Source organism: Urocitellus parryii, chromosome 9 (assembly GCF_045843805.1).
Source record: "Urocitellus parryii isolate mUroPar1 chromosome 9, mUroPar1.hap1, whole genome shotgun sequence".
In the NCBI taxonomy this organism is placed as follows: Eukaryota; Metazoa; Chordata; class Mammalia; order Rodentia; family Sciuridae; genus Urocitellus; species Urocitellus parryii.
The window spans coordinates 37,234,205-37,249,799 of NC_135539.1; the positions used below are offsets into that span (position 1 = coordinate 37,234,205).

The 15,595-nt window shown below is 57.9% G+C and overlaps 1 protein-coding gene across 1 annotated transcript; it reads left to right on the forward strand.

The window, feature by feature from the left end:
* The first annotated feature begins 2,866 nt into the window (after positions 1 to 2,866).
* On the forward strand, positions 2,867 to 12,616 carry Grifin (galectin-related inter-fiber protein). The gene is made up of 4 exons (XM_026405723.2): positions 2,867 to 2,917; positions 11,769 to 11,848; positions 11,931 to 12,090; positions 12,446 to 12,616. Exons 2-4 carry the CDS (start codon positions 11,814 to 11,816, stop codon positions 12,614 to 12,616), a joined length of 366 nt encoding a protein of 121 aa, XP_026261508.2. The 5' UTR covers positions 2,867 to 2,917; positions 11,769 to 11,813.
* The last annotated feature ends 2,979 nt before the right edge of the window (positions 12,617 to 15,595 follow it).

Here is a 15,595-nt window from a genome sequence, read left to right on the forward strand (position 1 = left end):
TGGATGGATGGATGGATGGATGGATTAGTGGGTGGATGGATGGTTGGATGGGTGGATGGATGGATGGATGGATGGATGGATGGATGGATGGATTGATTGATTAGTGGGTGGATGGATGGTTGGATGGATGGATTAGTGAGTGGATGGATGGATGGATGGATGGATGGATGGATGGATTAGTGGGTGGATGGATGGTTGGATGGATGGATGGATGGATGATGGATGGATGGATGGATTAGTGGGTGGATGGATGGTTGGATGGATGGATGGATTAGTGGGTGGATGGATGGATGGATGGATGGATGGATGGATTGATTGATTAGTGGGTGGATGGATGGTTGGATGGATGGATTAGTGAGTGGATGGATGGATGGATGGATGGATTGATTGATTAGTGGGTGGATGGATGGTTGGATGGATGGATTAGTGAGTGGATGGATGGATGGATGGATGGATGGATGGATGGATTAGTGGGTGGATGGATGGTTGGATGGATGGATGAATGGTTGGATGGATGGATTAGTGTGTGGATGGATGGATGGATGGATGGATGGATGGATTAGTGGGTGGATGGATGGTTGGATGGATGGATTAGTGAGTGGATGGATGGATGGATGGATTAGTGGGTGGATGGATGGATGGATGGATTAGTGGGTGGATGGATGGATGGATGGATTAGTGGGTGGATGGATGGTTGGATGGATGGACGGGTGGTTGGAAATATGGACAGATAGATGGGCGGCCCCTAGGCTTATTCCTTGTAGGTACATTCAGATGAACCCTGGTGCCATAGGCTGGGTGTTAGGATCCCTATCTGGATGGTTAAGAAAAGGTCAAACTTCCAAGACAACCCCAGTCTCTAATACCAGTCAGACTACACAGCCCAGAACACGAGCATCAGGAGCTTAACAATGGAAGCCTCCAGAAACAGTCACCCAGGCCTAAGGAGAACCCAGGTGGCCCTTGTTTGGGGGGTGGTTGGGGGTCTAAGAGCGGGAACATAAAGGGGCTCCTCAGGCCCCATTTCCTCCTTCTTCCTTGGGGTCCAAGTCTGGCCAGCTCCTCTGAACCTGGGGGTGCCTTGGCTGGGTGAGGAAGTCAGGCCTGGAAATTCACTTGGAGGTGAGCAAGTCCTGCAGACCCTGTGGCTTCTCTGCCACAGAGTGTGCCTGTCACCTTCATGCCTGCCCACGTGGGCACACTGAGGGCAGCCGAGGGGGCTCCACCCTGCTCTGCCTCTGACCTGTGACCTTGGCCACAGTCGCTGCCCCTCCCTGGGTCTCTGCATCCTATTGTGGGCTGAAGGCCGAGTGGGGCTGCAGGGGCGGTGGGGCAAGGAGGCCAGGCTGGGCGTGGGTCGGCCCTGAGCAGCCGACCTGGCCCTTGCTCCTGCTTCTGACCACCATGCTTCCTCCCCCGCGCCCCCCTGGGGAGGGACCATAATTAACGTCTTCCTGTTCAGATCAGGAATCTGTTTCCAAAAACATATTTCGAAGGATTATTTTGCAAAGGAAATGTTTTTGAAAGAATCTCGTGTCCGTCCCAGCCCAGGGAAGTTGAAGCAAGCGGTTGGACCAGGGACAGAGAGTGGGGGTAGGGGTGGCCTGGTGGTCAGAGTGAGCAGGCACACTGGACTCCGGCCTGGGCCCTCTCTGGGCCTCCTTCGACCCACCCACCCCTGCCCCAGGAGCACAGGGTCCTGGGTATCAGTGGGCAGGAGGAGGCGGGGAAGCAGGGGTCTGCCTGGCTCCCTGTGGGCTCACAGGCTACCACCTCCCATTCTTCTTGGGTGCTCTCCTGCCCCCAAACCCGCCCCTGGGTTCTGATCTGGGCTCAGTGTCTAGCCCACCCAACTCCTCTGGGATAGGTGTTCACCAGCACCTGGGTGCCGGTGCCTGGCAGCCTGTTCCGAGGCTCCCTCAGATACCTCCTGTTCACTTATTTTTAAATTTTTAATTTTTTTTGTACTGGGGATTGAACCCAGAGGCTCTGAACCACTGAGCCACATCCCAGCCCCTTCTCTGTTTATTTTGGGACAGGGTCCTGCAAAGTTGCTCTGGGGCCTCCCTCAGCCGCTGGAGCAGCTGCCTCGGCCTCCCCAGCTGCTGGGGTTACAGGCGTGGGCCACTGCACCCAGCTCTTCACTTTCACCTTGAACTTGGCCCTCTCTCGGGCCTCCCTGCCTCATGGAAGGCCCTCCATCTATTACTCAAGCCCTACGCATGCGTGGTTTCTCCTTGTTCTTCTCCCTCCTGAGAAACACACGGCAACATTCACACTGTCCCCAAACCAGCGGAGCCCTGTGTGGGGAGCAATGGCCGCAGTCATTTCATGGACACTCTTGGTTCAGAAAGAAGTGCCTCTCCTCTCTAGGATTGTGGTCGAGGGCAGTAGACCTTGCAGATCTAGCCTTGACACTGACCAGCTCACGGCCCTCGACCCCCCTCCCCATAAGCCCCCACCTGTCCAGAAGACCCCCTCCACGTCCCCCGGTGGCCTCAGGCCAGCCTCATCTACCTCCGGATCTCCATCTTTAACCTAGATTGTTCTTGTCCATGGCGGCCCCCCAGCTCCCAGTGCACAGTGAGCTTTTAATAAATGTTTGTTGAATGACTGAATGAATGACTGGATCACATGGCCCTGGGAGGAGAGTTCCTGTCTCAAAGACCACCCCTCTGTTCCTGCTTCCTGGAGTCCCAAGTTCCTCTTGGCCCTGTTAGCAGGACAGCCACCTCCCTCTTCTGTGCCTCAGGTTCCCCACCCTCCCCCAATTCCATAGTGGCCAGCCAGTCACAGCTGAGTTACCCTGAGCCGGGGAAAATCCACACGCTCTACCCAGTGCTGGCCACACTGCTAGGGGACACCTCCCAACCCCCTGGGGAACCTGACATTCCATCAGAGCCTGCCAGCCAGCTGGGTGAGTAGTGGCCAAGTGCAAAGGGCACGGGGGAAAGTGCCCAGCCAGGTCACATCATCACCGCCACCGCCATGGGCCAGTGCTCCTCAGACAAGTTCTCCAGCCTCCTGGGTCTTCATTTCCCCTCTGGGACAATAAGGAGCTAGTGCTGTCCAGCCTGGGGGGTGCACTCTCCCTGCTCCTGCCCATTTCCAGTCCCACCCCGCTGGGGCTCCGTGGGGCTCGTGGCTCTGGGCTTCAGCTCCTCCCCTTCCACAGATGTCCTGGAACTGGTGTGAAGTTATTTTGGGAGCTGGAGGCTCCCGTGGGTCTTTCCCAACCATCTTGGCAGGAGCAAGCATTCAGGGCCAGCCGGGTCAGCCAGATGGGCAGGCGGGCGGCCTGCGGCTGTGGAGCTTGGTGTGGGGATGCAGTACAGGCTTCCTGGGGACAGGAGTCTAGGGAAGGGGCAGAGCCAGACCAGCCTACCCCGTGACACTCCCCATAGTCTGGGAGCAAGTGTCTGGACCCTGGGGGATGGGCACTCTAGGGCTCCTCACTGGGGCAACCCCGAACCTCTCCTGCCCAGTCTCACCTCTGTGACCTCCCTGCCTCTACCGAGCGCCCCGTCCTGGTGAGGCTGAAACAGCTCCCCCATCAAGGCCATCCTGTGAGGCCACAGGCATAGAAGTGGGAGGCAGGAGCTTAGTGTAGAGGGCTTGCCTAGCCTCTCCAGGGCCCTGTGTTCCGCTCCTAGTACTGAAAAAAAAAATGGAATTTTAAATTTTCTACTAACTACATTTAAAAACACTGTCGAAGCCAGGGGCATACATTTTAATTATGTACTTTATCTGACCCAGTGTGTCAAAACTATTATCGTGATAACATGTGCTCCATTGCTAATGAGAAAATTCTACATTTTGGGGTAGAGTCTTCCAAATCCAGCGTGTGCTTTAAGCCCACATCTCAGTTCAGATGTTCCAAGTGTTTAATGGCTCCACGTGGCTGGTGAGCGGCTTCCAGACAGGGCTGTGTAGCTAGCTCCACATCATTTCTGTATTTTATTTTATTTTTTCCTGAGAACCTATCGCCTATAACAGAATTCTGATGATCTGTGAGCTACTTCTCATTCCTGTCCCCTCTGCAATACAAGCCACGCGACCTCAGGGGGCTGCCTGTCTTGCTCACCACTGTATCCCAGCACACGGTGGGTGCAGGACGGAAGGCCACGTGGTCTGCTCCCCTCCCCTCACCCCCCATCCCACCCCTGGGGGGTCACAGCAGCACACCAAGGTGCAGATGGGAAAGTTGTAGAGAGCGGGGATTTGAACCCGCGACTGATGACCTGCGTTCCCTGCTGTCCTCCCTGGCATCTTCAGGCCAGCTGAGGATTCCCCAGCCATCAGATCTCCTCTGATGGGAATCCCAGCTCTTCCTTCCTCAAACCCCGCTGGTCTATTTATAACTCTGCTGAAGCCTGCATCCCTGGAGCCCCGCTTCCATCTGGAGAAGTCATCACGGACCCCTCTAGGCCAGATAGCAGCAGGCTGCTCTGCCCTGCCCCACCCCACCTGCCCAGCTGGCTCCAGCCCTCCCTGCCACAGAGGCTCTCACTGGTCATTGTCTGGCCTGAAGCCCGGTGTCTGGACAGCCCTCTGCCTGGCCTGTCTGGGCAGTTGAGCTTCCTCAAAGATGGCAGCATCCCCAGCACCACACACACACACACACACACACACACACACACACAGACACACACAAAGACGGACGCACCCTGAACTATCTAGAACCAGCCCAGCATATGTGACCATCCACAGATGAATGGATAATGGATAAGGAAAATATTACACACACACACACACACACACACACACACACACTCACACACATATAATGAAGTCTTATTCAGCCATAAAGAAAAATGGGATTATATCATTTGCAGGAAAATGAATAGAACTTGAGAACATTCTGGTCAGCTAAATAAGCCAGACTCAGAAGGTTGAGGGTCATATATATGTTTTCTCTCCTATTTAGAAGGTAGAAAGGAAGAAGGAAAAGAAAGGTGGGGGTGGGTCTCATAAAAATCTAAGGGAGGTCAGTAGAGAAAAGGGATTAGGGGGAGCGAGGAGGGGAGAGAAAGGGGAAGTGGTGGGGACTGACGCTAGCTGAATCGTATTGTTATACTGTCTGCATATACGAATATGTGTCAACGGGTCCCACCATTACCTCCAGCTACAATGCACTCATAGAAAATGTGGAAAGAAAAGATGGTGGCATCCTGGGTTCACTCAAGGCTGGCATTTGGCCAAGCACAAGGGGTTTTACAGCCTAGCCAGTCCCAAATCCCATGAGTCCTGGGCACTGCCCCGGCCCCCCCAGGACTCTTCCCCTCACTCAGGACCATCACCACCCCTCTCCCTAGGTTACACCCCTGTAGCGACTAACAAGGGCGTTTAGGGTCTTCAGCCATCCTGACCCTGCTCCCTGGTGACTTTTTTTTTTGAGGTACCAGGGATTAAACTCAGGGACACTCAACCACTGAGCCCCATCCCCAGCCCTATTCTGTATTTTATTTAGAGACAGGGTCTCACTGAGTTGCTTAGCATTTTACAGTTGCTGAGGCTGGCTTTGAACTTGTGATCCTCCTGCCTCAGCCTCCACTGGGATTACAGGGGTGCACTACCAAGCCCGGCTCCTAGTGACCTTTTGAGGTTGTTCACAGGAACAGCTCACCAGGGAAACCCACTGTGGCCTCAGTTTCTCTATCAACAAAATGGTCACCAAAGCCCTTGTCCAGCAGGGGTGTGTGTGACTCCCTTGGGAGACTGCAGAGTTAACAGACCACTGATCACTGCTGACTCAAGGAGTATGGCCCTGGGAGCTTCAAAAACAAAGGGGCAAGCTAAGACAGGTGGGCCCCCAAATCCCACCCCTCCTTCTGCAGAATAGCAGTTAAAAATGCACTGTGTGACCTGCGCCCTTGACCTTGCCTTTGGGCCTCCGTTGCCAATATGTACGACAAGGAGGTAAAACAAAATTGGGTGATGGCGCCGCTCTCCACGGGGCTCGGGAGGACTTGTGCTAAGGGCTGGTGCCCTGTGGGCTCTGGAGCCCATCTGGGCAGGAGCCCCTGGACGGCACAGAGAGGGAGAAGCACTTATGTCCTCTCCTACAGAGCGTGACATCCCACAGCCTGACCACCCCACGTCCTCCACTTCCTGTCCCTCCATGGACCAAGGTCAGCCTTGCTGTCCCGGCACTAGCACCAGCCTGGGCAGAGCACATGGGCAATGATCGCTGTCCCACTTGGCTCCCTAAGATGGAGAAGCTGAGGCCCAGAGAGGAGCAGGGACTCCCTCCAGCCTCCCACCTGTGGGGCAGATGGGCCTTTGATTTGCAGAGGGCAAGATGTGGGCAAGAGGGGCAGCCCAAGGGAGGGACCCCCAGAAGGAAGCCAGGCTCACCCACCCTTGGGGGTGGGGCAATGGCAGAACTGCCCAAATGACATTGTACGACACCGACGCCACTAAGACTCTGGCGCTGGGTGTTGAACCCAGGGCTTCACACGTGCTGGGCAGGTGCTTCACCATGGAGCCACATCCCCAGCCCTTTCTATATATATATATATATATATATATATATATATATATATATATATATATATATATATATATATATATATACACATTTTTTTTTTAACTTTAAGTCAGGGTCTCACTAAGTTGCTAAGTCTGGCCTCAAACTTGCCATCCTCCTGCCTCGCCTCCCGAGTCACTGGGATTACAGGTTGTGTCACGGTGCCCAGTTCCAGTAAGACCTTATCAGCCCACACAGTACCCCCGGGAGCAAGTAAATTCTCTGGGCAGTAAAAGACTCAAGGGTAGAGGCAGCAGCCATGCACAATGGCTGGGGCCTGGGTGGGCAGCTTGTCCAGGAACAATATCAGGGCGTCTGACAGGAAGGGCTAGGAAGGGGTGGGGCCTACCCATCCACTCTACCCTCCCCAGGGCCTTTGCGCATGCTGTTCCCTTTCTTCCCCCTCATGAGGCCAGCCCTGCTCTCTCCTAGGGTCAGCTCAGACTCACCTCCTCTGGGAAGTCTCCCTGACTGTCCCCATCAAGGCCAGCTCCCTCAGCTGTCACTCACTGTGTCTTGGCTCTATGGCCGTAGCAATTAAACCGTGCAGTGCTGGATTCTGACATCTGACACCTGCCTGCCTTCCCCAGACACCCAGGCTCCCGGGGAATGGACTGTGCCCGTCTGTCTGTCTGAGTGGCTCACCACAGCATGGCTTGTCATGTAGAAGGACCTCGGTTAATGGCTTAGATGGAAAATATCCTCTGCCCTGAGTCGGGGAGAAAGTCTCAGAGGAGGGAGAGGCCCCGAAGGTCCTTTGGGATTGAACTTGAAGAGCTTGTGCCTCAGGATAGGTCAGTTGAAGCGTTGCTGGGGCAGGCGGCAGTTGGGGACAGATTGGGAAGGGTCAGGGTGAAGAAGCATCAGGGGTGAAGACCCTCTGTCCCCTCCTCGGACTCCTGGGGTCCGCCTTAGCCTGGAAACCACTCTCCCCATCTGGGTTCCGTCTGGTCTTTAGTGAGTTGTGGAGGCCAAGGTCCTACCTGGGGCCTCCAAGAGAAACAGAGGCCGGACCACCAGTGCCCACCTGCTGCTGCGTCACGCCCCTGGCCCCTGTGAGCCTCCCCTTCCCCTTCCGTGTGGGGTGGCACGGAGCTTCCCCTCTGCCCAACCCTCTGCATGTCTGGTTATTGTTCCCTTCTGACCTAAGGCAGCCACCATGTGCCAAGGCCACCCAGTGCCACGCTAGGGTGGAGCTGGTTGCAGCCGTCTGCCCAGGACTGTACTTGCCCAGCACTTGGGACGGCAGTTCCAGATGGAAGATGGGGCCAGGGAGTCCTGGGAAGGTCTGGAACCTCAGCCTCCGAGGACAGAATGAGGAGGCTGAGAGCCAGACCCAGCCCCTGGAATTGCCATTGTGGGGCCAGGCTGGACACTCAGTCCTGGACAGGCGACAGGGCTGTTTGAGCAGTGGGCCAGGAGCCCGGAGCTGCCTCCCTGTGCGGTTCTGCCCCTCCTCACTGTGGGGCTGGGTCGGGTGATTCCTCCCCCTGAGCCTCGGTTTCTCACCTTTTAAATGGGTACAATGATGCCTGACCCCAGAAATCCCACAGAAGCTCTGCTGAGCTCCCAGAAAGGTGAGGCCATCCTTGTCAAATTGTCCCTGGGAGAGGGGAGGCAGTCACCTCTGGGGATGTGAGGTTAATCAGTGGCCCAGTGTGACTGGCCTGTCCCCAGCACTATCCTGCCTCCCTTTCCTGGACTGGAAGCATCCTTCCCGCCACTTTCTGACTCCTACTCGTTCTTCAAGACCTACCTCTCCTTCCAGAAAGCCAGCTCTGCTAACCCCTCCCAGCCTAGCAGTGTGTCTCCAGGGATGGCCCAGCATGGTGTCTATGGCAGGAACTCTAGGCAGACTGCTGGTTTCAAGTCCTGGCTTTTTTTTTTAGGAGGGGGCAGTACCAGGAATTGAACTCAGGGGCACTTGACCACTGAGCCACATCCCCAGCCCTATTTTGCATTTTATTTAGAGACAGGGTCTCATTAAGTTGCTTACCACCTCACTTTTGCCGAGGCTGACTTTGAACTCACGATCCTCCTGCCTCAGCCTCCTGAGCCACTGGGATTACTGGCGTGCGCCAGGCATTCTGCAAGTCCTGGCTTTTTTACTGCTTAACTATATATGGGACCTTGAGCAAGTAGCTCAGCCTCTCTGGGCCATCATGTCCTTCTCTGAAACAGGGATTTCAGTGCCACCCTCACCAGCTCTTTGGTGCCGCAGATATGATAATGCATTAAGAGCTCAGCCGGGTGCTGGCACTCCAATAGATGCTAATTGCCACTGGGCTCTGGGTAGAATTTCACATGGTGGCTGAGTGCTTGCCCCGTGCTGGGCACCCAGGGCTGCAGAGCCCAGCCCCACGCTGCAGCAGATCCTCAGCTGAGCTGGGTGGAGATGGCTACCTGGTTGGCAGTCTTGAGAGTCAACAGCTCCAGGCAAAACGAACATCCGGGTAGGTGTGGGGGGACAGGGGGAGGGACAGCCCCGGACGCAGGTCTGTTTGCTCCCAGGCCCAAACCATAGCCTGCTGCAGCCAGCACCCAACCCTGCTGTCCAGCAAGGCAGGGAGGGAGGGTACCGCCTACTGTGTCGTCCTGAGGCCAGGCTGGACACTGCGTCCAGGGTCAGATTTGGACTCTGCTGCCCTGGGGCTGAGGGTGGGGAGTTTCTGCAGGACTGAGCCCACCCCAGGGGGCATTCTTGTCCTGGCTGCCTGGAGTTTCGGCAGCTCTTGGCTCTGACCCCCCAGAGTTTTTGTGCTACAGATGGGTCAAGATCACAGGTCCACCTGCCACCCTGGGGCGCAGGCCTGGGTGAAGGCCCACAGCCTAGCTGCCCAAAGTGGGTGGGGGGCACCCAGCTTTTAGAGACTGCAAGGGGCACGAGCAGGCCAGGCTCCTGTAACAACCCCCACGATCCAGCTGGGGAAGTTGAGGTTCAGAGAGGGATAGAACCTTTGGGAACAGGTCTCTGGCCTCTTTGTCCTAGGAAGCAGCAGGTCTGGGATCCCAGCCCCAGATTTTTGGATGCCAGTTCTAGCAGCTGGCACCCAAGTCCCCCAAACAAGAGCCCTGCTGACCCCAAACAAGGAGACAGAGACAGAGATCAGGCCGACAATGACCCAGTTCCTGTGACCAGGACTGTGGCTGCCCTAGACCACTCTCCGCCACCCAGAGGACAGAAGCAGAGGTCAGTGTTGCTGAGTAGAACTGCTGAGCCCAGTATATAGCTGGGAAGACTGAGGCCCAGAGGCCACAAGCTCAAGGTGGCCATCCCATCAGAAGCCTGTTTCAGACCCCGACTCCATGCCTGGCCCCAGCCCTGGGCCCTGGCAGGAGTGTATCTAGAGTCCAGGTTCTGTGTCCTCACCAGGGGCCTGCAGCCAGGACACTACCCAGCCCCAGCACCTAAACAGGGGACAGGACAGGGAGTGGGGTCACAGGACTGGGCTTTGCCCTCTGGTTGGGCTGTGTGGCCAGGGGCCTCCCTCTCTGTGCTCTTCTCAGGGATGCAGGGATGAGGAGTCTGAGACATGGACCTGGCAGGACGGTGGGGCTCATCCCGGGAGCCTCAGCTGCCCAGGGCTGCCCCCTGCAGGCCACATGCAACCCTGCCCGCAATCTGCAGAAGGGAAGGGCCTCGGCTTCTGCACAGCCTGTACCACCTGTGGGCAGGTGGACAGTCTGGGCCATCTCCACGTCCCTTCTGGCTCTAGTGTCCCCCAGCCACAGCCAACAGCACCAGCACATACCCAGGCAGCGGGCCTGGGGAGGGGTCAAACAGGACATGGGGTCAGCATTGCCAGGGTCCGGAGTGAAGAATGGTCAGGGGGTGTGGGGACATGGGAACAGGGGGAAGTGTTCACACAGGGACAAGAGGGAGGGGATACACATGGGGACAGAAGGAAGGGGACACAAAGGAACAGGAGGAAGGAGATACACAGGGACAAGAGGAGGGGGACACATGGGCATAGGAGGAAGGGGACACACGTGGGCACAAGAAGCCTCTTGGGGGAAGCACCCTGGTCTAGATCTGTGCCAATTTTCTCTACCCTGAGCAGGGAAACAGCCAGAGGCACCTCTGGGCCACCCACAGCCACATACACCTGGCACATGGTGGGTTCTGTTTCTCTCTCTCTCTCTCTCTCTCACACACACACACACACACACACACGCGTGTGCAGCACAGTCACTGGGCCCCCTGCAGAGGGGCTCACTCTCCTCAGGCTACCTGAGAGCCCCGACCAGCCCGTGCCCTGGCTCAGCCTGAGAGGAGGGTGCGGGGTGCGGGAAAGGCCCTCCCCATCTGTCTGCCAAGGCCCTGGAATGCGCTGACCAGCACCCGCCTAATCCCCACTCTGCCCCGTGGGGCCCGCCCGCCGAGCTGGCCGGAACAGGGCAGCCAGGGGGGCATGGGAGGGAAGCTGGGGTGGGCAGAAGAGAGAGTTTGGGGCACCCCAGCAGTAGCCCGGACCCCAGAAGGCAGGGGCAGGCTCAGTGCACAGGCCTCCCCTCCTCTCTGGGTCAGAAGGACGGGCTTAGGGCCCTGAAGAAAGAGGGGGCTGCCATGGCCACACCCGTCCCCTAAGGACAGGGACAAGCAACCTGCCCCTGGGAAGGGAGCTGGTCAGCCCCTGTGGAGGCAGGGGTGCAAGGGGGCTTCTTACACAGAGCGCTTTAACAGAGGCCCAGGAGGAGGAGCCTGGGAGGGAAAATGTACCAGGGAAGGGCGCAGGGACCTGAGCGGGGGGGACCTCAGCAGGGACCTCAGCAGGCCCCGGGGGCGGAGCTCCGAGCCCCGCCCCTCCCACCCGGTCTATATCCTCAGGCCCCCTCTGCGCTCCCCAGCTGCTGGGGCCATGGCGGTGCAGGTGGGTGAGACCCAGGTACCCAGATGGCACCTACCCGGACCTGGGAGAAGGGAAGGGGGCCTGGGTGGTGGGGGAGTCCCCAGGCCGCCTGTGTTTCTCCGCACAGAGCTGGGGTGCGGTTCTGTCCACTCATTCATCAGACCCCAGGGTGAGGGGGTGTGGGGGTGAAGGTCTCCCCAGAGCTGCTGCTGGGCAGGCTTGCTCCACCCCGCCATCAGGAAGGAGATGTCCGGAGGGACGAGGTCCTGCAAAGATCATCCGTTGGAGTGGGAGGGCTGGGGGGGGGGTTTCCAAGATAAGTGGGTACCTGGAGGGTGGGGACAGAGCTACAGCCCCATGGGCTCCATCCCTCTGTCTTTTGCCTTTAGTTTGAAGCCTTCTGTGCGGGGGGCCTGGCCCCGGGCTGGAGCCTGATGGTCCAGGGACAAGCTGACTCCAGAGAGGACAGGTAGGGGCCACCTACCCTCCTGGGCCAGGGGTGGGGGCTGCCCAGCTGTCTGCTGCCTTCATGACCCACACAACACCCCCAGGTTTGAGATCAACTTCTTGTCCGAGGCGGGGGACATCGCCTTCCACGTCAAGCCACGATTCTCCAGTGCCACTGTGGTGGGCAATGCCTTCGAGGGTGGCCGCTGGGGCCAGGAGGAGGTGTCCAGCATCTTCCCACTGGCCCTGGGGGAGCCCTTTGAGGTGATGGGGACCTGGGTGGGGTCCATGGGGAGAGGGGAAGCCCAGGGGGACAGGGGATGAGGACAGTGGCAGGGAACAGGAGGCAGGTGGGGAGGGGGTTCCTTGTGATATCCACAAGCCTCTCTGCTGGGTTTGGCTGGGCCTCCCTGTTCCTCAGTCCCCCTCGGGGGTGATGGGATGCTTCCTGCTCTGGCTGCCAGCCTCCCTGTCTTTGGAGAAGCAAGAGGGTTCCCAGCGCAGATCTCCCATGGGGTGGGTGGGCCCGGGCAGGCCAGCACACCGAGGTAGACGTGGGACTGAGTGATCCATCCGGGCTCCTACGCTGGGGCCAAGGGTCACTTTCCTGCCTGCTCAGATGGAGGTGAGCTCGGACGCCGAACACTTCCACGTCTACGCGCAGGAGCACAAGGTGCTACAGTTCCCGCACCGCCAGAGGCCGCTGGCTGCCATCACCAGAGTGCGGGTGCTGAGTGAACACCGCCTGGCCCAGGTGGAGCTGGCCAAACGGAGCCTAAGCTGGGGGTAATGTCCTTGTCCCTTCCCCTGCTGCTGACCTCATTGGGGCTTTTGTCCATTCTCAGCCTGTGCCCTCTCCTGTGGCTTGGTTGTCCTGGCCTGTCCCTCTCCCAGCTGGCCTTGCATATCTGGCCACAGGAGCAAGGCTGCTGTCCACATCCTGTCCTGAGTCTGTGCCCAGAGGGACCAGGGACCATGAGCTGAGGCACGTGCCTTGGATACTTGCAGGGATGGTGGCCGGTGAGCTGCACCTGCAGTCCCAGGAGTGAGCCTTGGGCTGTCCTTCATCCAGAAGCCTGGAGCCCCCTGGAAACTGGGGCCTATGCTTCTGTGTGCCCACCCCAACCCCACCTTCAATAAAATGTGAGCAGGAACTGGGGTACAGGTCTGTCCACTCATTCATCAGACCCCAGGGAGAGGAGGTGTGGGGGTGAAGGTGCTTGGCTACCTGGGGACAGGACACGTTAAGGGAGGGCCTTACTACGTAGCCCAAGATGCCCATCGGGGCAATGGACTGGGGCCCTGAGACGTAAGCCCAGGCACCACCTGACCCCTCTGTCTCCAGGACCCTGAGGGTCTGGGGGGTTGGGGTGAACACAGTCCCTCCCGGCCACCTCTGATGCCCTCAGGACAGAGGGAGCGTGTCAGGTATCACATGGGGGGCTCCTGGTCGTGGTTCTGAAGGCCCAGCAGGCTCCTGGGTCGTCCCCACCAGGGCTGCTAGTCCTCAGACCTCCTCCCAGAGGCAGAGGGGTGGTCCTGGGAGGGGCCTGGAGAGGGAGGGTGGCAGGCTGGGCCCAGCCCTGCCCTGTCCAGGACACCACCTCGGGGACCCCGAGCTCCCCTTCCCCCTCCTTCCCGTTAGGACCTTTCCTGTTTCCTCTCTTTCCACCTGGAAGTGAGACGTGCTCCTGTCCCCATCACGTCCCTGTCATGGGTAGCCAAGGGTGGGGCTGAGGAAGAGAAGGAGCATCCTGAAGAGCCGCACAGGGACTTGAATCTGCCAAGGAGGCCTGAGCCCCACCAGGTTGCGCGGCCTTGGGCCCCTCCCCATCGGGTCTCAGTTTTCCCACCCAAAGGGAGGAAGCCCCCGCATCTGCCAAGGCTCAGCCTTCAGAGGACGGCCCCAGAGCCCCGGGTGGTGGGGAGGGGAGGTGGCTTCGGGACACACACCATGACAGCTTTCCTGTAGCTTTCATGATTGTGTGAAGTCTAATATGACTTACCAACCGTGACCCTCCATTCATCTCCATCATCCCTCTGTACCTATTCTGTGTCCTTCTATCTGGGTCTGTCCTCTGTCTCTATTCAGCTGTTGATGTCACATTTTTAAATAACGCTCTGTGGGTAGCTGGGCATGGTGAGCACACCTGTAATCCCAGCCACTTGGAAGGCTGAGGCAGGAGGATCACAAGTTAAAGGCCAGCCTTGGCAGTTTAGCGAGGCTGAAAGCAACTTAGAAAGACCCTCTGCTGTCTAAAAAAAAAAAAAGAAGAAGAGGGCTGTGGTAGAGCACTTGTCTAGCATATTCGAGGACCACTCACAAAAAGCCTCCATGGATCTTAACCCCTCCCGGAGGAGTTATGTCAAGACAGCACTCAGTCAGTAATGCACAGTAGGACCACAGAGACCCCGAAGCCCTGCACTTTGGAATGGCATCCGGGTTTGAGTCCTAGCTCTGCCTCTGTATGTGAGACCTGGGGGAGGTACCTGACTTCTGGGGCTGTCAATTGGGGACATCACGGGATGTCCAGCAGCTCAAATGCGTTAACTCAGGCCAGGCACCTGACCGATGGCTGGCCCGTGTCATGATGCCATTACTGTGTGATGAATTCCAAGTGCCTTGCCCTTTAAGGTTTTCTAGATGGGGAAACTGAGGCTAGGAGGAGACACAAAAATTCGCCTGCAAGGTGGGGGCTGGCGTGCGTGCGTGAGGGTCCAGTGACATCTGGGTCTGCAGCTGGGCAGGGTTGCTGGGAGCCACCAGGGACCCCCACCCCCAGGTGGGACAATGGCGCCTGGCCTCCAGCTGTGCGGCTTCCTTCCTGTCTCCACTAACTTCCCTGCCTGTCCTCGGCCCAGCTGGCCAGGAGCCCCTTCCTGCTGCCCCTGTGGGAGCTGGGCCTTTGTGTCAGCCCGGAGGGGTTGGGGGCATGAGGAAGTATCCCGACCAGGCCTGGCCTTGGGAGGGACTGGGCGGTGGGAAAGGGTTAACCCACCCTGGTTGGGGGGGCCTGGGTATGTGACCACACCTGGTCACCCCAGCTCCTGGTGCCCGGCCCTCACCTTGTGGCCCGCTCAGTCTTTCTGGGCTGAGTTTCCCTACAGGGACCCCCTCCTCGTGAACCTAGCAATGCAAGGTGTGATCATGGAGGAGTGCCAGATGATATCAGGCTCTTTCCTTGCTGGGGGGGTGGCTGAGCCTGGGGAAAACCTGGAGCCAGGCCTATGTGTCTCCCAAGAGCTCAACAAGGTATGAAGTGCCAACTCATTTCACAGATACACAAATAGGATCAGAGAGATTAAGTGACTTGCCCAGGGTCACTCAGCAAGTGAAAGTTGGAGTCAGACAAAAAGTCCAGGTCTGACAGATTTCTACACTCACATACTCACTCACACACATGCACACACCTCAACCTGACCCTGAGATGAGTAGGCTGTGGGTCAGGCTCCTGTGCGGTCAAGGAGAGGGTTCAAAGGCCAGGAAGTCAATCATGACTATGGGAGGCAGCCCTCTGTCTGCTCCAGGTTGCAAGCTGCCTTAAGGCAAGTCAGACCACAGGGGCCCCAGACCCTTGGGGCATCCTTGGTCCTTAGTCTTTCTATCTGTCAAATGGGGTGCAGGGAGCTATGATCCCAGAGCATCCTGCTGGAGGAGCTGCCTGCCCTATTACACCTGCCGTGGCTCCCTCTGTCCTCAGCACACAGCGTGGGTTCCTGCCTGCCTGGTCCCTGTCAACCTCATCCGAGCAGCCTGCAGCCCCGGTGG

Coding starts and splice junctions, on each gene's coding strand:
- Grifin (XM_026405723.2), top strand. CDS start 11,814: ATGGTCCAGGGACAAGCTGACTCCAGAGAGGACAG. Junction 11,849..11,930: donor GCTGACTCCAGAGAGGACAG/GTAGGGGCCACC, acceptor CAACACCCCCAG/GTTTGAGATCAACTTCTTGT. Junction 12,091..12,445: donor CCCTGGGGGAGCCCTTTGAG/GTGATGGGGACC, acceptor CTGCCTGCTCAG/ATGGAGGTGAGCTCGGACGC.